The sequence below is a fragment of the Pteropus vampyrus genome, unplaced genomic scaffold (genome assembly GCF_000151845.1).
Source record: "Pteropus vampyrus isolate Shadow unplaced genomic scaffold, Pvam_2.0 Scaffold75, whole genome shotgun sequence".
NCBI lineage: Eukaryota > Metazoa > Chordata > Mammalia > Chiroptera > Pteropodidae > Pteropus > Pteropus vampyrus.
In genome coordinates, this window is record NW_011888856.1 from 2,670,890 (window position 1) to 2,693,878 (window position 22,989).

At 42.5% G+C, this 22,989-nt stretch overlaps 1 protein-coding gene and 1 non-coding gene across 3 annotated transcripts in view; both read left to right on the forward strand.

Annotated features, from left to right (window-relative positions):
- Positions 1–22,989, forward strand: part of NPSR1 (neuropeptide S receptor 1) — a 114,271-nt gene that overhangs the window by 84,359 nt on the left and 6,923 nt on the right. The window contains exons 4-6 of one of the 2 annotated variants that reach the window (XM_011362477.1): positions 4,012–4,105; positions 7,773–7,974; positions 15,581–15,660. In XM_011362477.1, coding sequence (XP_011360779.1) covers positions 4,012–4,105; positions 7,773–7,974; positions 15,581–15,660 — 376 coding nt within the window. The remainder of the gene's footprint in view (positions 1–4,011; positions 4,106–7,772; positions 7,975–15,580; positions 15,661–22,989) is intronic. The other variant, XM_011362478.1, reaches the window with a different exon arrangement.
- LOC111741254 lies at positions 12,971–13,073 on the forward strand. Its single transcript, XR_002780944.1, has one exon. It is a non-coding gene; the product is annotated as a U6 spliceosomal RNA (small nuclear RNA).

Genomic DNA, 22,989 nt, shown 5'->3' on the forward strand with positions numbered 1-22,989 from the left:
AGGAGGAATCTTAAATGCACATTGCTAAGTGAAAGAAGCCAGTCTGAAAAGGCAACATACGGTACGATTACTACTACGCGAGATTCTGGAAAAGGCAAAACTGTGGAGACAGTAAAAAACGATCAGTGGTTGCCAGGGATTTAGAGGGATTGAATAAGTAAGGCACAGGGCACTTTTAGGGCGGTGAACCTTCCCTGTATAATACCGTAATGGCGGGTAGATGACATTATGCATTTGTCAAACCCCATAGAACTGTACAACTCAGAATGAACTTTAATATAAACCACACACTTTATATTAATGTGTCAATATGGGTCCATCAAGTTTAACAAATGGACCACACTAACATAAGACATTAATAATAAGGGAAAGTGCGGGGTGGGGGGCGTTAGTATGGGAACTGTCCTGTGCTACCTGTTCAGTATTTTCTGTAAATCTAAAATTGTTCTAAAAATGAAGTTCATTAAATTTTTTTAAGTCCGCCCAGGACTTGTCCTTTAAATGAATCCAAACTGGCACTTTTTAAAAATAAAATATCTCTCTTTCCTCCCTTTAAGTCTCACTTCTCTGCAAAATTTTCTTTGGCTTCATTATTCCTAGGTCATTTTTGTCAGAATTGAAGGGTGGGGTAGTGAGAATTCAAACATATGTCCTCAAGCTGCCATCTGTTCTCCAAATGGTATCCCATATGTTGTTGATGTGTAGAATTTTCATTGTTGACATTTATGAATTGACTATAATTGTACTTTGATTTCCTTCTTGACTCAAGTTAATTATAAGGGTGTTTAAATTTCCAAGTGGTATTAAAAAAAACCCATGATACTAATTTCAGTTTTTATTGCTGGTTGTTTTAAATATATGAACTGCAAAAGTTCCAGTTTTTGGAATCCACTGAGGGTTTTTCTTTCCCTTGGTAGTTTAGTTTATAACCAATTTCTGAAATATTACCTAGATATTTTACAATAATGTGTATTATTCATAAAATGTATTTAATTTTTCCTATCTATGTATTACTGTGTTTTTCCTCTGTACAAATGAACATTTTAGTAGTATATATTTAGTGTTATGTTATTTGTTTCATATAAGTTTATTAATATTCACTTGCCATTATGAATTATATCATTTATAAATATAAATAATTCCTTTATCCCATGTAGTGCTATTTGTTTTGAATTTAATTAGTCTAACGGTGCTATTGTAATGAATGCCTTCTTTTAGTTTTTAGTTGCTTGATACACCTTTGGCCATTTTTCTATCACTCCATTTTTACACTTTGATAATCATTTCATCATACAGATTTTTCTTCTAAACGGTCAGACTTGAGAAACGTTTTGTAAACAGTCTTTGTTTTAGTAAAGGAGCTTAAGTCATTTGTATTTGTTGTGACAAATAGTGCTTGGTCAATATTTGTTTCAGTTACCTCATTCTAATATCTCTGTGTCAAATTTTTTCCTCGTTACTTGTTTTTTCTTATTTGATTATTAATTATAGTAGTTTGAAAAATAGCCCCAAAAGATATTCAAATCCTAATCTCTGAAACATGTGTATATTACCTTATATGGAAAAAAAAAAAGACTTTGCAGATGCAATTAAGATAAGGATCTTGAAATAAAGAGATTATTCTGTCCAAATACAATCATATGTATCCTTACAAGGGGAAGCAGAGGGAGATTTGACACAGAGACAGAAGAGGCATTGTAACCACAGACACAGAGATGGGATTGGTGTGGCCGTAAATCAAGAAATTCTGACAGCCACCTGAAGCTGTTAAGGTCAAGGTCCTGATTGTCCCGTAGAGTCTCTGGAGGAAGAGTGTTCCTGCTAACACCTTGATTTTAACCTGTGTAACTGATTTTGGACTTCTGGTCTCCGGAACTGTGAGAGAATACATTTACGTTGTTTTAGCCACAAAGTTTGCGGTAATGTCTTACAAGTAGCCATAGGAAATTAATAATTTTTCTCCAATTTTATTCCACTCTATTATAGCTTATCTTTAATTTTAAATTTTATATGTCTCCGTCAAAGTAAAAAAAAATGTCTAAAATGTCTAAATGAAAATTTAACATGATTTCTTTCCTTCTACCCTCTCCTCTCACTCAACGTCCCAGATTTTCCTGAAATGTTTCCTAACTATATTTATAGTTATTTTGGAAACATGTTGTGTTTTTCTGACTAATTGCTTCCCATAGCTGCTATTATTCAATCGTATTCCCTCTTCTTGAGTTCTTAATTTTGAAACAATTCTCAAACAGCAGAAATATTTTCTCCAGGAAAATTTTTCATAAAGACTATGTAATGTTACGTTTTCTTCCTTCTTACATATCGAAGAAAATTATTCTGTGCTGTGGCACAGAAATGATATTCACACAATTCTTGGATCATAATTTTTCTTTCAAAACTGAACATGTTTTTATACTGTTTTCTGGCATTTATTTTTGTGGAGAAAAGCATGACAAGTTGAGATGCATTTCTTTTATGTAAACTTTAATATATATATTTTTTACCCTGCCTAGATGTTTAAAGACTCTTGAAATTAAATACTCTTTTTGGCTGTATCTCAAAACAGATCTCTTTCTATTAACATTGCTTGCTCCTCTAGGCACTCTTTACTGGGACCGTCTTCCTGCCCCAGATTCTGGAGTTGTGTCAGCCACCTCACTCAGTACAGCCACAGGTGGCCACGATTCTTATGACCGTCTCACCATGACATTCCGCCCCCATAGGGTTCACCCTTGGGAGCTCTCCTGCCCGTCCGTCTCTGATGCCATCTCCTCAACTGAATTCATGGTTAACACGTGGAAAACCCAGTTTTCTCTCTGGGGATAGCTGTCTGATTCGGGGGTTAAATTTGGCCACCGTTTTTCTTTCTGTCCATATATCACCTTTTTAGCAAGAGGAAAATTTCTCCTGATATCGTTCATGGGGCCTTCGGTCCTCGGTCAGTCCTCAGAACCTTCTTCCTGCAGCAACTTTCTCCACATTAGTTCTGGGATACATTTGTGATAGTGTTATAGAAACAAAAATAATAGAGAACAATGTCATTGATTGTTATTTGTCTGAGCTAGGGAAAGAGGAAAAAAGTACAGATTCAGACAAAGGTTATTGCCAAAGTCATGTTATTTCCATTTCATTTTAGAAGAAATTCAGACACTCCCCTTTAGACTTCGGACTTCACACTTCTCTTCTACACGCTCTACATTGACCCAAATTTTATGAAGCAGAGAGATAGCTGGGCTCTTAGGAGAAACGAGGCTCCAAGTTAGCTGAAAGTTTTCCACCTTGATCATCCTTTCAAAGATATTTCATCTAATTACATTTGGAGTATGCTCTTCACATAAGAGATATTAACCTCTTATATCCTAATTTTCTTCTCTGCAAAGCATGCAAATAACACTACACTCAGGATAATTAAAGGGCATGGGTGAGGTTAATAAAAGAAAGGGCAGGAAGGAATCGGAGGAGACCCAAGGCCGACCCTAGAGAACAGCTCTGCTAGAGAGGTGGATGAGAAAAGGGTGTGTCGACAGTGTCAGCTCGGATGATGATAAATGATTCAGACCAGCTCCCTGAAACCAAAACCTTTTTAGTATCATCTCTCAACATCTCTCACTGATAAAAGGCAAACGAACATTTGTTTCTAATTACTCTGGAATGTCAACTGTGGCAGAGAAAATTAGTTTAGCTTTAAAAGTCAATCACAAACAAATGTACCATGCAAATGTCAAAAGAGGGACGAACTGATTCTGCAATGTGGAGTCTCCAAGACACCCAGTGAATGAGTGAGCAAATGAGAGCTGGAAGCCTTCTCAACTGTCACCACTTGCCATGCAAATTCCAGCACCAAGAACAGCAATCTGCTGCCTGGAACAGGAAGTGTCCCTAACTCAACCCTCAGCCCTCCCCTTGATGCAGTGCCCAGGTTTCTAAAACAACACAAAACACTCATCTTTGCATCATGTGCCTTCCCTCACCTCTGCGAAGTCACGCACCTTCTCTCACTTCCGTCCCCAGGTCGTGCTGCTCTACGCCTCTACCTACGTCTTGGTGTCCCTCAGCATAGACAGATACCACGCCATCGTCTATCCCATGAATTTCCTGCAAGGAGGTGAGCCGGCTCAACCAAGCGCTGTTTCATAAGGGAGCATCCTTCGTGGTGGGTGGTATTGTTTTCATTGTTAGACTCTTAACAACGGTTCTCTTCTTCCCCTTTCTTCTCTTCTTCTTCCTCTTTCTCTCCTTCATGGATTGTCCAAAAAAAAAAAAATGTAGAAAGGAAAGTTTGGGTTCCTGGGAAAATGCTGATGGTTCCCTGGATGGCCAGGAGCCCCTGACTACTGGGGAAGGTAGACTGCTGACCATTCATTCACCTCGAGGCTAATGCCTCCAGATTTGACTTCACAGCAGTGTTGACGCACATACCTGTCCAAAGAAATGAACGCTCCTACCTCAACTTGTTCCTTTTTCAGGAACAAGCACCTTGCCCTCTTTCCTCCTGAACCATAGAAGTAATTGGAAAGATGTTCTTAACTGTCAATCCTACCAGAAACGAGGAAAGCCCTCCTCGATCCAGAGATAGTGAAGAGTTCTCGAAAGAAGGAAGCGGAAAGGTCAGAGGAAAGGCTGCAACCACACAACAGATGATGCTGCAGCCAGGAGGGAAAAGTGTTGAGAAGGCTTCCCGAATGGATCATGCAAATGCCCAGGGCAAGAAGGACTCCAGGGAACTGGCAGGGCGATTCCTGGAGCATGGTGGAGGGTTCATCGCAGCATGCCTCCCTGCTCACTACACTCCCCTCTCCCCAAGGGATGGAAGGCTCTGCCTCCAAGGAGTGGGGATGCTGGGTTAGAGGTAGCATCCCTGGAAGCAATGTGGACTGGAGAGATGGTGGGGACCTAATCTATTACTCTGCCCACTCTCCTCCATGACCCTGGAAGGCAAGTAAGAACCCAGCGTTTAGTGATCTGTACTACTCTTCCAAACAGGCTGTGAAAACTGATAAAATGAAGAATTTGACGTGAAATCTTGACTACAAAGGTGCAATCAAATATCATAACAAACATGACAAAAACCAAACTGTGAGGAGAACCTCAGGACAGGTGCAGGGCTTGGGATCCACAGCCAACAAGCAGACATGATCAGTTACCCATCTCACTATATTTATTAGGTGAAAAAAAAAATCGACTGTTTAGTTTCAGGGTAAATATGATGAGTTCTAGGAGACATTTTGCAATAATCTGAACAGTGTTCTAAATTACAGGAAAAGCAGCAGTGAAGATTAGAATGTTCTCTTAAAGATGTGAAGCAATTTATTTCCTCACTACAAAATTAATGGAGGTCCCATGCAGGGCACTTGGAAAATAATCGTTTCCAAGAGCTCCAGGGAAAGACGCAAGCTTGAAAACAGATATCAGCCATTTTCCCTCCCTCTGCCCATTCTCAAGTGACATCTTGGAGGAAACGTACAAATAATAAGGGACGACCTGCAGCTGGGATGGGAGCCAAGGAAAGAAGCCAGAAACTTCAGGGCGTTCCCAGCCATGGGGAGCAGATTTAACAGGGATGCCAAGCCAACTAGGAGAGCTGCGTGGCCTTATGCAGCAAGCAACAAAGGTCCTCGTAGTTAGAGGGTGAAGCAATAGGTGAGAACAGGGTATGTGAGGGTCCAGGGAACCCTATGTATATTCACCATGATGCTACACTCACTGGACTTAAGGGCAGCCGCGAGGGGCAGAGGCAGGGGTGTATGTACCGAGCTAAGAGAAGAGGGGAGAAGAGGCTCCCCACAGAGCACACAGCCTTCCCGTGCAGAACGGGGCAGGTGGAAGCCGGCAGCACCCGCACATGGCTGAGCGGGCACAAGGCAGGGGCACCTGACAGAGGAAGCAGAGGGGGAGGGGAGGCCGCATGGCACTCACTTTTTTTTATTGCTTTTTACTAAAGTGGTAGTTTCCTTAGCCAGCAGCTCCAGAGAAGTGGGTGATTTAAAGGCTCTTTAGGAAAAATAAATATGAAAATAATTAGAAAAATATCTACTAATAATGAAGAGAGAGACGCAGTGCTAGATATATTAAAATATGATACTTTGATAATTAAAATGATACGATACTGGAACCAAGATAAGCTATGTAAAGCATATGGAATATCAAATCAGTAAGAAAAGACTCAATTAGTCAACACATGGTGTTGAAGTAGCTGTCTAATCATTTTTTGAAACATTAGATCACCACCTGCCATAGCTAATAACAAAGTAAATTCTAGCTGGATTGAAAACTAAAAATCTTGAACATGAAAGACTATGGTTTATGGGTAAAACTTCTATAATTTTGTTGAGGGAAAGCTCTTTCTACGAATAACACCAAAAGCACAAACAATAAGGAAAATACAGTTTTAATGTATCAAAATTTTTCAGGTTATACAAATAATACACACTGGAAACATATTTAAAAAGCAAAATGACAAATAAAAATATGTGTATACAACAGGCAAAGGGGTAATATCCTCATAAAGAACACTGGCAGAGAAATAAGAACCTGCCGATTTAAAAAGTAGACCAAGAACATGAAAAAAAAATGTTAAGAAACAAGAAACACAACTGAAATAAAAGATATATAGAAATGCTCTTTTGACTACTAACTGAAGAACTTCAAGATTAGATATTTGGATAGGAAATCTTACAAACTAGATAAAAATATTAAGAGAAAGAATCCTCTCAGTGTTGAGTGGGTGTAAGGAAATGGGAACTTTTGGATACTTCCGGAGGGAGCTGTAACTTGTAGACTTATGGGGGAAAATTTGGCAGTTTTTGCCAAAGTCCTCTGTTTCTAAGATTTCATCCTAAGGAAATCATTAGAACAGTGCGAAGAGATAATATAAATTATTTATAATAAAAATAATCGGAAACTATTTAAATACTTAATAATAAGCTATTGATAAAATTGGAGTTCAGTGTAACCCTAGAAAAATGTTATTTTATCAGTGCTTTTCAAACTGCACCTCACACACTGGCCGCCGAGGGCTCATTCCGCGGAACTGCTCCAGAACAGGGCTGGAAGTTTCCGACTGTCACCCAGCTTCAACCCAAACGACCTGGGCTTCCTGCTCCAAGCTTGAGACAAAATTATATTTCAAGAAAGGCTCTTATTGACTGACAATATCTGAATGCCACCTGGGTAGACACAGATTTCCTGACATGAAGACGGTCATAATATTTTTTCAGAGGAAAAAAATAGATTATAAAGCAGCATATGTACTATGACCTTATTTTTATATATGTAACCCATATATTATGTATGAATACATCATCAAAATTTAAATTGGCCATTTCTGGGTGATGTCACTATGGTAAATGGAAGGATGCCAGACAGGCCGAAGGCTCCAGCCCTGCCTTGGAGGCTCAGCAAGGTGACCAGACACACATTTGCACAGCAAAGTATCAAATGCATGTGGGACAACTGAGCTCTCCAAGACTATAAGAATGGGTGCATCCACGTTCCAAGTTGGGTGGGTAAATCGAGAAAGGAGGAGGGAAGTAGAAATTAGGGAGCACAGATCTCATACCAAGTATTTGCCAGCTTCCGTGCAAGCCTCTCTTTAATCCTTGCATCGGCCCCAGATGCAGGTCCTACATTCCCCATTTTCCGGATGAGAAAACTGAGGCTCTGAGAGGCCCAGAGTTCCCGTCACACGATGACGCTTTTCTACTTTAGACTCCAAGTATTCGCCCAAGGAATGTTTCCAGATGCCCAGTCCTGCGTCTCTTTTCTCTGAGCAGAAAAGCAAGCCAAGATCCTCACCGTGACCGCCTGGAGCCTCTCCTTCCTGTTCTCCATCCCCACCCTGATCATATTTGGGAAGAGGAAACTCTCTAACGGCGAAGTGCAGTGCTGGGCCCTGTGGCCTGATGACTCCTACTGGACTCCGTACATGACCATCGTGGCCTTCCTGGTGTACTTCATCCCACTGGCCATCATCAGGTAAGAGCCTCCGCGAAAGCTCACACGTTGTTCCTGGCGTTCTTCGGGAAACTGGCCAAGCCACAATGTTAAAGCTTGTGCTAAGCCCAACTCCTCCAAAGGAGAATAAGGAGCAGGGAACTACTATCATCCAGGTCTGTAATATGGGACAGGTATTGTGCTAAGTAGCTAACAAGTACCCCGTTAGCCATACTAAAACTCTATGAAATAACTACCACTGTCTCCATCTTATAAGTGACAAAACTCAAGCTCAGAGCGGTTAAGTAAGTCACCCGACATCACACAGGATTTAAACGAAGTTTGGTCTGATTTCATACCCCATTCTTTTTGAATCATGCAGCCTTTCAAATAGGACATAGTACCAGTTACAGAAATCTTATGGAATGGAAATGACAGACCTACTTGAAACAAACCTGAACAAAAACCACGATAAGACAAAACTATGCTAGAGTATGTATGCAGTGAAATCAGGTAATGGCAGGGGACACTTCTTGGAAGCCACCACTGAAGGAGGGAAGGAGTCAGATAGGAGAAGGGGAAGGAGAGAAAGAGCGAGTGTGATGACAAGGAAGGACGTGCAGGCAGTGTTAGTGGGCGAGACGTTGACAATAAGCTCTTTCTGGGTGGGGCAAGGCTCGATTATGACAGGCCTTAGCAACCAAGCCATAAGAAGTCCCCTTTGTCCTGTAGTCAATGGTGGGCCAAAGCTGGTCTTGCAGCGGAGACCACCACCACCACTTGAGGAAGGCAGGGTCTCACCTGGCCGTGTCGCAGGGTCGTTTCTGAAAGGGCAGACCTGCGTGGGTGAGCGGGATAGTTAGTGTGTATTCGAGTCACGCTGATCCTGAGATCCTGCTGCACCCTCTGAGTGCCCCCAAACCTGCCGTGATGTGCCGCAAAATTTGTCCTAGACAAAGAAAGATCAGCCTTTGGCTTCGGATAGTATAAATAATGCTGTAATAAAAATACTTACATTGAAAATTATTCATGAGTCTCTGATTATTTCCCCAGCACTAATTTTAGTGGAATTGCTAGATCAAAGATGCTGCTCCTTTTAAGACTTCGATGGATGTTCATAAACTGCCTTCTGGGAGGGGTGTGCTCCCGCCAACAACAATCACAAACTCCGATTTTCCTTTCTCCCACTCAGTGGAAGATGGTGCCATTGTTTTATTAAATCTCAGCCAACGGCAGAGGTTAGAAAGTGTCTCATTGATTCAATGTGCATCTCTTTGATCATTAAGTGGTTAGGTCTTATTTCTCAAGTGTTTTCTGATATTGCAGAAATGACTTCTTCTTGCTCTTTGCTCATCGTTAGTCTCGGAAAATACTAAAGCTGGAGAAATGTTATCCATCACATAGTTCAGCCCCTGAACTTTTCGCAAGAACAGACTTAGGGCTAAAAGAAGTGAAGCGATTTGCGGCTCTCCATCAGAGGGTGAGCCGGCCGGGAGCAGAAACATCCCCTCAGCCAGCCCAGCAGCCTCGCTGAGATTGGAGAGTGTCCAGTCATCTCTCTGAATTGACAAATTAACATCTATATTTTATTTCAACTTACTGCTCTCCAGCAAGTTGAATTAGGAAGGAGTCTTGAAGGGAAGTTGAAGGTTACTTAGACGGCCAATCAAAGGTAAGTCAGAGCAGCGCTGGAGGGGGCATGCGGAAGAGGGGAGAGGCTAGTCCCAGCCAGAAGAGAGCATTTGGAAGGAAGCGGCTCAGGCTGTCACAGGCAACCGACTCATCGATTTCAGTGGCAGTGCATGTCCTGGCTTCCTTCCTCATTGATTTCCTATCAGCTCCTGAAATCAGTCGAAACCCTTGCTCAGCAGGGCAAATAGCAGCGTGAACCACATAGCTTGCGCTATGCTGTCTGGCCAGATGCGTCAGGCGGGTCTCTCACTGTCTGAAATTTCCCCCATTAATTTGAGCTGCTTCTTCCCACCAGGCCTTCTCCTCAAACTTGCCTGCAGCCCGACTTGTGTGGTTTTGTACTGTCCTTGGAAAAAGCAAAGTATAATTTGATAATTAAAGGGGATGCTTTCAAAAGTGGGTCTCACTCAGCCCTCATCACACTAAGATGCTCCTTAAATCCTGCTCCTTGCTTCCAGCCCAGGCGGCACCAGGAATTTTCAGTGACCTCCCTCTGTCCTTGAGCTTCTCTGGAGCATGTCCTACCTGCTCAGTCAGTATCTTCCTTCTTTCATGGTCAGGCTCCCCGGGGGACATGGCACCCCCACCTCAATCGGTTCCTCTTCCCTTCTTAAAACAAGATCGGGCCCAGAGGGAATTTTTCAACTAATTCCCACATTAAGTTGCTACAATTTCATATCTCTCAGAGCTAAGAGTGAGGTAAAGACCTTAGGTAAGGTTAAATTTTTAACTCTAAGCCTAGGTAGATTTAAGAAAAAACTCAAATAAGATAGCCACTAACTTTATTAACCAAGTCTCATGCTTCATTGTCCCTCATGCATTTAGATAGATAGATAGATAGATAGATAGATAGATAGATAGATAGATAGATAGATGATAGATAGATGATAGACACACACACACACATACATATATATAATATATATGTGAGATATATATATATCCTCACTAAATTCATAGGCAAAATATATCTATATATAGTTGTTTATTTATTTTTTTATAGTTCTTTTAATTTGCATTTCTTTCATTACGATGAGATTGAATACATTTTCTATGTTTATCATTTTTGTTTTTTAAATAAATTACCTAGTCATATTCTTTTACCTATTTTTCTCTATTTTACTTTATTTTCCCTATTCTCTAGAGAAAATTTTTATATAATAAACTTCTCCTATTTTTATATGTTGAGGACATTTTCCTAGTTTGTCATTAGTCTTTTCATGTTGAATAGGGTTTTATTTCATTTTGCTTTTAGTTAATGACTGATATAATTAAGAAAAGAAGAGAAAGTGTGAATAACTGTAATTAGAAATGAGAAAATCAAATAACTAGTTTCTAAAAACTTAAAAGAATCATAGGAAAGGACTTTGCAAAACTTTATATAAATACAAGTGAAAATATGAATGAGTTGGGTATGTATGGCTTCTGTGAAATATAGATATTTTACATTTTAGTATATTCACATCTACTCATGCTTCTCTTTACATTTTATCATTTCAGTTAAAAATCATCCCTTCCACATACTTATCTATACTTTGACTTAACTTTCTTATGATTTATTACATGAATCATTTGAAAATAATTTCAGTGTTGACAGCATATTAAAAATATCATTTTAAAATATATATTTTATTTGATTTGCCAATTGTCCCAGTACCATTTACTTTTGACGTTAGATATGAATTAGAAATCTAAGTGAAATTAGTTTTTCTAATGCTCTCAAAACTGAAGCTGTCCCAACTAGAAAATGAGAATAATGCTAGCACCAACCATAGGACGTTGGAGAGATTAAATAAGGTAATTTCCATAAAGGGCTTGGCACAATTCTTGGTTGATGGGTATGGTAAGCAAATCACGATTCTTATTATCACAACATCATATCAGAGCTTTGGTGGCCAGCAGCCCTTGATTTGAATCTGTCTTCTGATCTTTGCTAGTCATGGGACCTCAGCCTCATCATCCATAACATGGGGACATTAAACTCTATTTCCCATTGTTCACATATGAAATCATAAAATAAGAACTCATAGGAAGTGAAAACCCCGATCAGTATGGGTTAAGCATTTGCCATACAGTGCCCAGCACCGTGTTAACCAATGGTTTTGAGACAGAAATGTAAAGCACTGTATAGAGGAACAGGCAAAGAGCAGGGCTCAACACTGACAGCTCTCCTCCTGACTGTCCCCACCATGGGCGCTGGGGTGAGACCTGGGGCACATGGCCCTTGTTCCCATCTTAGAATTCCTGCACCAAACAGCCTGAGTTGCTTCTGGAGCGTATTCTCTCCTCCCCATCATCAGGCCACACGGCTGTAGCCATTTCACAAAGACCTGGAGTAAAATTCAAGGACAGCGGAGTCGGTATACACTCCCGTGATGACCGCCATCTTTCACTCAGTCTAGTGCAATAGCTTCCTATCAACTCTCACCCTTTTAAGTCCCGACTCTGCATGGTAGCCAGAACCCGCATTCATCTGGAAAATTGCTAAGCATATAGAAGGGTATGAAACTAAAACTAAAAATATTCCTCTCACTCACCCCCTGTCCCGCTCCTTCAAAATAGCACTGTTAGAAATTTCTTGTGTACCTTTCCGGACTGATCGATTCATATGCCAGCACGTACATTTATACATAAACAAATTATACATACTGAAAAATGTCTTATCGCTGGAAAAAAATTGTTGAACAATTATTTCGCTTTCCTGTTAGAGCCTTTCAGTGAATTTCCAATGTTTCAGGATAAAGTCTGAATCCTCTAACCCTGTGTGCAGGTCATGCACGGTCTGGTCCTCACCTCACACTGCCTGCGCACATGCTTCGGGCACACGGGCTTTCTCTAAGTTTTTCAAATAAGCCAGGCTCCCTCCTGCCTCTGAGCCTCTGCACATACCGTTCCCTCTGCCTGAATGATCACCTCCTCTGCATTTTATCCTTCAGATCTTAGCTGAAACTTCACCTCCTTTGAGAAGGCTTCCCCGACTCCCAGAACAAATCAAGGCCCCTGTTACGTACTCTTATGTCACCCTACATTTTATTTTAATAGCATTTTGCTCTTTTGTAATCATATGTTACATATATATTATATGTGTGTGTATATGTGTACATATGATATTTTTACTATATGAGGAAGGCAGAAGACAGTTATGGGGGGCTTTGGATGCCCTGCTTAAGATACTGCCCCTCATCTTTAGGAAGGTGGAAGCACTGGAGGGCTTTTAAGCCAAGAAGTGGTTGGCTCTCTACCCTAGAGCTCCAGCTCTGATGGTGGTGTGGGCATTCGAGATGGTAGCAGAGTGGACGTGTTAGAAGATTATAGCAATAATCAGGCAGGAGATTATAAGGGGCGCTCGCGTCAGCAGCAAGTATACGAAAATTGGAATGATACAGAGAAGATTAAGATGGCCCTTGTGTAAGAATGACACGTAAATTCACGAAGCTGTCTGTAATTTTGTGTGTAATGGGTACAGAGTTTCAGGTGGGGAAGATGGAAAAGTTCTGGAAATGGATGGTGGTGATGGTTACCCAACAAAGTGAATGTACTTAATGCCGCGCAACTAGACACTTAAAAATGGTTAAAATGATAAGTTTTATGTTATGTGTATTTTACCACAATAAAAAAAAAATCATCAACGTATAAAGGGAGAGCGGGAATGGTGAGGGAGCTACAGATTATGAGACATTTTGAAAGGACAATTTATAGCACTTGCTGAGTCAATAGAGGGAAAAATGAGGGAGAAAGAGGAGATGAATATAATCCCGAGGTCCCTCCAATGTGTGACCGTCACATTCTGAGAACCGGCCTGATTTGGTTAGTAAATTAAAGGGGTGCCCTCCTTCTCGGGCGTTTTCCTGGCTGACAGTAAAGCTGGTACTGGCTTTCCACTTGCCTGATTGGTCCTTCAGGGATGAGGTGGGGCGACTTAGGACCAAACCCCTAACACATAAGATCTTCCTTAATTTTCCATTGTATATATGGTTGGTGGTCAATAAATATTTGAATTATTGATCAGCGAAGCCCCGGGGTTACAATCATAATACACAACACTTCACGGTGGTTGTTACCTTTCCTTGTATGTCATTGACCTGGGGAAAAAGTTGCCCTGCTCTAGCAAATATACTACTTAGAGTAAAGGATAGACTAACCAGTAATTTCTTTTTCATTTCTTGTTTTTTTTAAATGTAGACATACATATTCCAGAAAAGTCCCTGAGCAGGTATATGAGAAAGGGGGTGAGGTGATCCCAAAAAGCCCCGGGATTTCCTGGAGCACTCAGGGAGAGAGGATAGCAGAACAGGAATGGGAAAAGCAGTAAGAAGCAGAGGGTTTTAACACAGTCATTAATTAAGTTATATTCTAAAGATCATTAAAAGAAATTAGGGCTTTGTCAACAGCTGCAAATTAGAGCTTTTTTTTTTTTAACCAGTGATTCTCAAGAGGGAAGTTGATACTATTTTAAAATAAAGCAGTTCCTTCTTCCAGAGTTTTAGTCAAGATATTTAACATATTAGAAATGTCAAATAACATGAAAGAAGAGTATTTTTATATTTATCAAAGGGGACACAAGATATAAAATTTGCTGATGCTTTTGAGTCATTAACACGTGAATTTCCTGTTAGGCGTAGATTATATCATACAAGTGTAGGCGTGAAAAATGGGGAAGAAAGAAGGGACAGAAAATGACATTTATTGTGTCTCTGCTCCTTTTCAAGCACTGGGCTGGACACTAGAAATGTTATCATATTTGATCCCTAAAAAATTCTTAAAAGGTTTATATTATTAACTCCAATTTACAGTCTCAGCTGAGGCTCCCTGTCTTAGTTTGTTCAGGCCCCTGTAACAAAATACCACAGACTGGGTGGCTTATAAACAACAGACACTTGTTTCTCACAGTTCTGGAGGCTGGAAGTCCGAGATCGGGGTGCCAGCGGGGGCAAGTGGGGGCCCTCTTCCAGGCTGCAGACTTCTCTCTGTATCCTCGCATGGTGGACGGAGCGAGGGAGCTCTGTAGGGTCTCTTCTTATAGGGCCACTAATCCCATTCGTAAGGGCTCCAGCCTTATGATCTGATCTCAAAGACCCCACCACCAAACACCATCACACTGAGCATTAGAATTTCAATATATGAGTGTGGGAAGAGGGGGACACAAACGTTCAGCCTGTGTTACTCAGTGCATTCTTTATCTATTGCTGGATAACAAATGATCATGAACCTGGTGACTTAAAATGACAGACTTTATTATCTCGCCGTTCCTGTGGGTCGGGAGTCTGTACATGGCAAACAAGGTACCTGCCAGGGCTGGGGTGCCCATCAAAGGCTCAAATGGAGAAGAATCTTTTTTCCAGCTCCTACGGGTTCTTGGCAGAATTAATTTCCTGGGGCTGTGGGACTCATGATCCAACAGCCCCAGGTAATTAATTGATTCTTCAAAGTCAGCAATGGAGAGACACATTAGAAAGACAGGCACTACACTCTTGTGTAATCATGAATATTCCATCGCCTTCATCCCAATGCACTGATTAGAAGCAAGTCACAAGTCCCGCCACACTCAAGGGGGAAGGATCACACAAAGGCACACGCACAGAAGACAGGAATCATGGGCCATAGGAAAGACTGTCTAAAGTCAAGGTCATACAAGTAGCAAGGAGTAGAGCCGGGCACAAATCTAAATCTTTCCGACCCCAAACGCTGCGTTTCGATTCTAATCTCAGCTATACTTCTAACCACCAGGGTTATCCTAGAAAAAATTAATTCCACCAGTTCTAGCCTCCTCACTTAAAAAAGAAGTGGCTACATCCAGCTGATCCATCTGGTGGCTTTCGGTTTCGATCTGCTGTGATTGTGGAATCAGCAAACATGGAGGGCGGGTGTGGTTAAGGGACCCCTGTGGTCCTCTCTCCCTGTCCTCACAGTAGGGACTCACCAGCCATTTTAATATTACCTTTGCTCCTTTCCACAGTGTCATCTATGCCATTGTGATTCGAACCATTTGGATGAAAAGCAAAGGCCACGATGAGTCGGTGATTTCCAACTGCTCAGGTAAGACTAACGTGTGCTGCCTAACTCTTGATGAATTTCGCCTCTGCAGAGGTTTTCCACAAGCCTGCCCTGTTAATCAGGGCCTGCCGGCACATCACGCCCATCAAAGGTGGCCCCGGGCAGGCTCTGCCTTCTCCACCTGGCCTCCCTGAACACTGGGAGAAGGAAGGGGGGACTTTGGGCCATGCCAGGCTGTGCCAGCAGAGTCTCTGTGAGCAGCTTTTGAATCGAGATCTCGGGTGGCCCCAGTCTCTCAGGCCTGGCAGAGAAGCACCCTGGAGGACACTGGGATGGAAAGAGAGGCCTGTCCAAGAAGGACACTGTTGGGCTTGAGTTCACATGGTATCTGCCATCTCTCCACAGAACGATCTTGGGCCCTAAGCCAGTCAAAGCACGGGCCATGCTTCCCCACTGTCCCAACACAGAAGCTCCCACCAGTCCAAGCCTAAGGTCGCCCCGGTAACCTTCCCCGGTTCCAGCTCAGTAAACCTGAATGTGGCAGACCTTCTACGTGGCAGGCACTAGGACCTGGAGGCCTGCCCCGCTTCCCAGGCAAACACTGCTGCACATGACAGAGGTCAACCTGGAGAGAATACAGCAAACCAGAGACGGAAGAAAGGGCTCCTGGCTGTCTGTATATTATAATGCAACTAGTTCTGGAGGAGACCAGCTCCGCTCAGCTTCATGCCTTCTCCCAATCCTTGTACACACATGCACACACAACACGGACCCACATACACAGAAGCACACATTCACACACCCATACACACGTACATGCTTATATGCATACACGCATACGCATCCTCTTCCACAAGCACTTACATAAGGCAGCAAGGTGTAACACAGACACCTGGGATGAGAGGAGCTGTTCTCTGGTCCAGGTGTGCCACTAAGCTGTGCCACTTTGCAAAATCACTTAACCTCTCTGGGCTCCAAGAGGTTAAAATGAAGGGACAGACTCCGTTCTCTCTAAGTCCTCCTCTTTTCAGACTGAGACGGCACGTTTGCTGGGCCAACACCAGGCTTGTTTTCCTCCTTCTGAAAACTGTTTCTTCCAGCACAACTGTGAGAATGTCAAGAGGACTCACGTGTATTACTGGGCACTAATAATCTACGTCCCTTTCCCTAGATCTAGCAGAGATGCGCGTCTTAGTGTCTTTATCTGAATTCAGTTTATTCTGCCATGTTCCGCCACATGTCAGCAGTGATACGAAGGACCGGGAGTGACAAATGAATAAATAGCATGGCTCCTGACTGCAGGAAGCCTACAGTCTCATCCACTGGGTCTCAGCTTTGGTGACATGAGAGCATTATGGGGGAGCTTTCCAAATGCACCGATACCCGGACCCCACCGCCTGAGGGGTTCTGATTCACTGCATCTGCTGTGGGGTCTGGGCATGTGGCTCTCTCACGTGGGTCTAGTCTCTGCACCTGGTTTTTCTAGATGAGCAAGAACAATCAGAGAGGATAAACACAAACGCATTCACATTACTCACCGTGAGTGGCTCTGGTCCAAGGTCAGAATGATTGTCTGAAAAAGAAAGATGATGAGCGTGTCCTTTCTCTATCAGGTATCAAATAAATACAGGGGCAGGACCCGATTTTTTTCAGGTAGGCTGAGGACTTCCTGTACTTTCAGATTTAAATCGGATTGGTTTAAACCCCTGTCCCGTGCTCGTTCCAGGAGGCCGGTGTGTCCCTCCCTGCCTGTCCCTCTGAGCGCTCGCCCTTGCTGTCCCACCTCATACAGCTCTTGTCTTCCCTCTGCTCCTGGTCCGATGGGCCACGGAATCTACCTCATTTTCCTCAAGTTCATCATTCACAAAAGCAAATAGAGAAACGTTGCTGGCAGTCTGAGGCGTTAAAAGATCTCCACATTCTGCGAGCTATCCCGCCGACTGAGGTATCTCCCACCAACCCTTTCTCGGCTGACTGTTCACCACTGGGGTTGGGCTTCTGTCTCTCTCCTGTGTCCCCCATATCTCCTGCTACTGGATTTCCCAGTCCCTATACCCCCGGGTCCCCCATCCTCCAGTCTCTGAAATATTACAGAGCCACATAGAGAGCTGTTTTCCCCATGGACATACGATACCCCTTTAGCCCTCCGCAAAGGTGGACATGGCTACCATCGGTTTTCGTTCTTTAATACAAGTTTACTCCTATTTTTCCATGGTCTGTATCTTTATATCATCGTTAGTGACCCTCTTCTGGAACGAGGAGCAGATGGTAGTCTCAGAAGCCGTCTACTCTCTATATCTTACTCATAAATGGAACTCACTTGATTTTCTATCTGTCATTACAGCCAAGCAGCTCTGGAGTTGGCGGGTAAATAGGATCTCCAGTGGCGTTAGCATGCCAGGATTATTGCTCACCAACGAGGGGACATCAGCAATGATTAGTGTGAACAGAAGCTCATTTTGTAAACACAGGCTGCAAAATTCAAGTCGTCATTAGTTTAACAACCACTCTTCTCACTGGCAAATGTGTCTAGTTTCTCCCCCTCAAAGGCTGACAGAAAGAAAAAGAAAAAGAACTATTTAATAAATGATAGGAAGACTTGTCCACAAACAAGTGTGGAGGGCAAGAGGTAGAGATGAGATTTTCAAACTTGTGCATTGTTATTGTTCATAAACAAGCACGCTCTCGAAGCTCAGGGGTATCTATCTATTCCTATAAAACAGAAAATTTACTTTATCGGGGCAGGAGATGGGGTAGTCACACCCACGAAACAGAAAAAGTATAAGTTACATGGATCCAACTGCAAATGGCCATCATGACTTGAAAGACGCGACGTGATTCATGCTATATCCAAATTGCTTGCTTCACATTAAATGAGGTAGAATGAGGTGGAACGAATAGCTTTGGATTAGGGACTAGGTTTGAGTTCTACTGACTTTTAACTAAATGAACTTAAAAGACATAATGAACTTCATGAAAAAATCTAACGACATACATAAATGTGTCTTATAATATGTTCATGGATAATCAGACTCAACAGCATAAAGATGTCAGTTTTCCCCAACTGATCCACAGTTCCAGTCAAAATTGAATGGGACATTTTATTGAGCTTAACAAGCCAATTTTAAAATATACATGGAAATTTTAAGAGCCAAAAACAGCTAAGACACTCCTGGAGAAGTAGAACAATATAGGAGAAGTTTACTGTGCTAAATATTAAGATTCACCATAAAGTCAGAGTCATTACTAGGGTATGATATTGATTACTAGGGTATGATATTGACATGAAAATAAAACAGCCCTGAAACAGACCAACACATATAGAAGAACTGGGTTTATGTCAGAAGATCATAGGGAAAGAAATGAAATTTGATCTTTATCTCAATTCCTAGGCAAAAGCAAATTCCAGGTGAATTGGAGACTAAAGTGTAAAATGTATGGCTTTTAAAATTTTTAAGAGAAAGTGTAGAGTGATATCTTTATGACATTGAGGTAAGGAAGGATTTCTTAAACAAGGTACAAGATATGTTAAATCATAAAAAAAAAATGGATCAATTTGACTGTTAATACATAAAATGTCAAACCACATAGTGGGAGAGACTGCATGCACAGCACCTACACCTAGGAAAGATTAGTATCCATTTTATATGAAGTCCTAAAAATCAATTAAAAAATTTTTTTAAAGATAAATCGGAAAAAGAAATGAGCAAGACACAGGTATTTTGCAGAAGAGAAAAGTGTAATGGCCAAAAATAAGATTATCATCCTCACTGATAGTCAGGAAAGTAGACATTTAAATCTCAGATACAATTTTCTACTTGCAGGATTAATAAAAATTTTAAAGTCTGATAAAGCTCATGGTTTACTTGGCAATATTATTTCTCAAAAACTTACTAGGCTTCTGATATATTTGCTTCCAGTCAGTTTCACGTGTCGGCAGCCATATCTAGAAAGTCCTAGTATAATTCTCAGATCGGACTTGTTCTTTGCTTCTTCACTGAATTAAATCCTTGTCTCTCAACTTAATGGAAGCTAATTTGAGGCCATCGTAAATAGTAGGTGGGAGGCCACATCCTTAGTCTGATCTTTGCCTCATGTATGATTCATAATGGGTCTTTGCTGGTTAAAACTTCTCAATGTTACAGCTTGATTTGGGGACCAGGGCCAGCCTCATTGTCTATATATATAATTTCCTATTGGTTTTGTTTCTCTGGAGAGCCCTGACTGCTACACCAACTTTGTTCTTTGGGCTTTGGGCTCAGCAGGCACACAGTCTGCCTTCCCAGGCATCATATGTGACCCTCTTCCAACTGGATCTCTAGTGTCCCAGCTTCTAATATCAGTTTTCTTGCCACCTGCTGCTTGCCCGCTAGAGCGATGCAACACATTTTAGCTTTTGTTTTGGTTAGCACTTCATGTGAGGTACCAATTTCTGCTTTAGTTAAGGAAACAGTAGCAGCTATGACAGAGAAACCCCAAAAATACAGTAACCTTAACAACGTAGAAGCTTGTTTCTTGCTCAGTTAAAGTCCAGTTGACAGTAAAGATTGAAGGGCAGGGCAGTGTTCCACAGAAACTCGAGCAGATGGAGATCCTGCCATGCAAAACAGGTGACTCCTAAGGTGTCCCTCAGCATCAGCATCCAGCAGGCGGGGGTGGGAGATGAGAGAGTGGAGGATGGCTCAGGTGGCTCACCGGAGCCAGGCCCGGCATGGTATACATGCGTCCTCCCCATGTTCTTACAGAAAGAACTTAGGCACGTGACAACACCCTGCAGAAAGGAGGGTGGGAAACGATGTCTAGCTGCGTGCTCCGGGGGAAAAGGACAGGATGTGGTGAACAGCTAACCTGTCCCTGCCACCGTTACTTTAGGCCTGTCCGGGTCCCTGGTTCCGCCAGAGCTGAGGAGCTGAGGCCCAGAAAAGGCTGTGAGTCAGGTGACATAAGTCAGACCTCCTCATATCCAGCTATGATCTCTCATTCACTAGAGGCTCAAAAAAAAAGGAGCGGGGGGAATGGCCATAGTCCCCCAGTTAAGCAGATGAGACGCATGCGCTAAGCATATTTGGCATTCAGGTTATATTTGTAGCTTAGAAGGCCATCGATGATCAGAAATCAAAAATGCATTTCCAGTTTTAAAAATGTTAGAAATTCGGCATAACTTCTAAACCGGTGTTTAATTTTTTTTTTTTTTTTTTTAGCAATCTGACATACATAACATTCCCAAGATATAAAAAAACGTTTATTTTAAAATATTACTAGGTAGACGTCCCTGTTAACGACAAAATCACTCGCACTTATTATAGGTCCACAGATGGCTCCCCTGACCCGTCAGGAATAAAATCGGCCTTATTTTAAAGTCTCAGGATAATAACTGCTCTTTCTCGGGTGCTCAGAAGAAGGATGGATTCCCAGTGGCTCCTCAGGGGGCATCAAGCGTGGGGAAGGCTAGGGGCAGAAACTGACCACCTGGAGACTAATTGCCAGTGTGGCCCCTCTAGGGACGTGCATTTGAACTAAAACAGCCTGAAGCGGTGCTCCTTACAGTCCCCAGTCTAAAGGACCCGCTGCCCCCCAGGTCCCCCAGCGTTAATGCACAGTGACGGCTGAATTTAACTGCTTTTCACTCCAGCTCAGCGCCAAGGCCTGGGTAGAAATAATCCTTTTATCTCCCAATAAAGGGGAATTACCAGCATTTGGCAGCTCGGCTGTCTTTGAAGAGCCATCTTTAGAAGCTGGAGGCTTTGCATTTCCTAGAGTGGTCAGATTAAAGCCGCTTTTCACGGATCTCATTGGGAGATTTAAAGGGCAGGTAGCTGATCATATTGTCACCCAATGGCCCTGTGGAAAGTACTGCAAGTTTCCATTTTAAGCAGATTTCAGACATTTCACGAATGTCATTTCTGAAAAGCCAACTGTGTCTTCAGAGCCACACAGTTTTGGAGCGAGCCGATGAGTGTTCTTTTGAAGGACAGAATTTGGTCTGCTGTCTGTTTTACTTGCCTCCCATGGGTATCATCCCACCCAAATAATTTTTAGATGTAGACAATTCCTATACACGGATAATAATATTGTAGAATAAATTATCCAAATGTAGTTACACCCTGAGTTCACTTCCACAAAGGCAGCTTCCATTCCCCCTGAAATACTGTTAGCATCTCATTCGGCCCAGCTAATCAGGGAGTTGGCATTCTGAGCATGGGCGGGGCATCTCGAATACCTTATTTTATTTTAATTCTCAAAATAAGTGTTTTATGTCTCATTCTTTAAACTGGGAAACTGAGGCTGGGAGCGCAGCTAGTAATTGGTACAGCTGGGGGAAGTGTTCAGGTCTGACCCTGAAACTTGTGTCCTCCCCAAGATACCCTCGGAAATCAGAGTTTTTCCATCCCGCCACAATCCGTGTTGTAGACTGGGTCATTCTTTGCTGTGGGGGCTGTCACAGAACAGCACCGAAGGGTATTTGGCATCATTCCAAGTTTCTACCTATAGATGCTAGTAGTACACACACACACACATACACACACACACACACAATTCAACAACCAAAAATGTGTCTAGACATTGCCAAATTCACCCGGGGTCGGGGAGCCATATTGCTGTAAACGCTTCTGAAGCACTCACTTCCCTACGCCACGAAAGTTTCGTGGTTCTGTGAAATGCACAGAATAAACAGGAGGCCCTAACAATGCCTAGGAGTCATCTTACAGGATACACAATGAGAAGTAAGAAATTAATTATAATTAGCATTTCATCTCATCGCACCGAAAGAGCCCTCATTCCTATTATTCCTGATGAGAGGTCGTCCTCTCCAATGAGTAGGTAGATATTCATGCTGTGAACACACTCAGAAGCTTCCATGGCTCGTGTGGCCCAACCTCCTCTGGAAGGCATTCAAGGTCTCCCCACTCTGGCCTCAGTTCTCGTCCCCACCCTGAACCCCAGCATGCTCTCAGGCTCCAGCCAAGTGGGGAGACTCACCGTGGCCTGAGCACACCTCACGTCTCCCCGTTTCCGTGTCTTGACTGAGGACGCTTCCTCTGCTGCACGGATGTTCCCATCCCTCGCCTGCACCCCAGCTCCTCTGCCATTGGAATCGGCCACGCGGCCTCCTCAGTAGTGGGGGGCGACAGTTCTCTTCTCTGTTCATAGCTGGTTCTCATCTCTCATCTCATCCAGCCTTGTGGGGAGCGTGTGATCTTTCATGCTGAACCAAAGGTTCCTACAGAACAGAAACTCCATTTTAGCCTGTTTTGTTCAGGTCTGATCTCTTAGCAGATGTGCCGGCTTGTTGGATTGGGCTGGATTGGTTTGGAGAAGGGTGAGAGGTAAACTTCAGACCAGTTTCTATGGGGATTAAAATAAATTTTA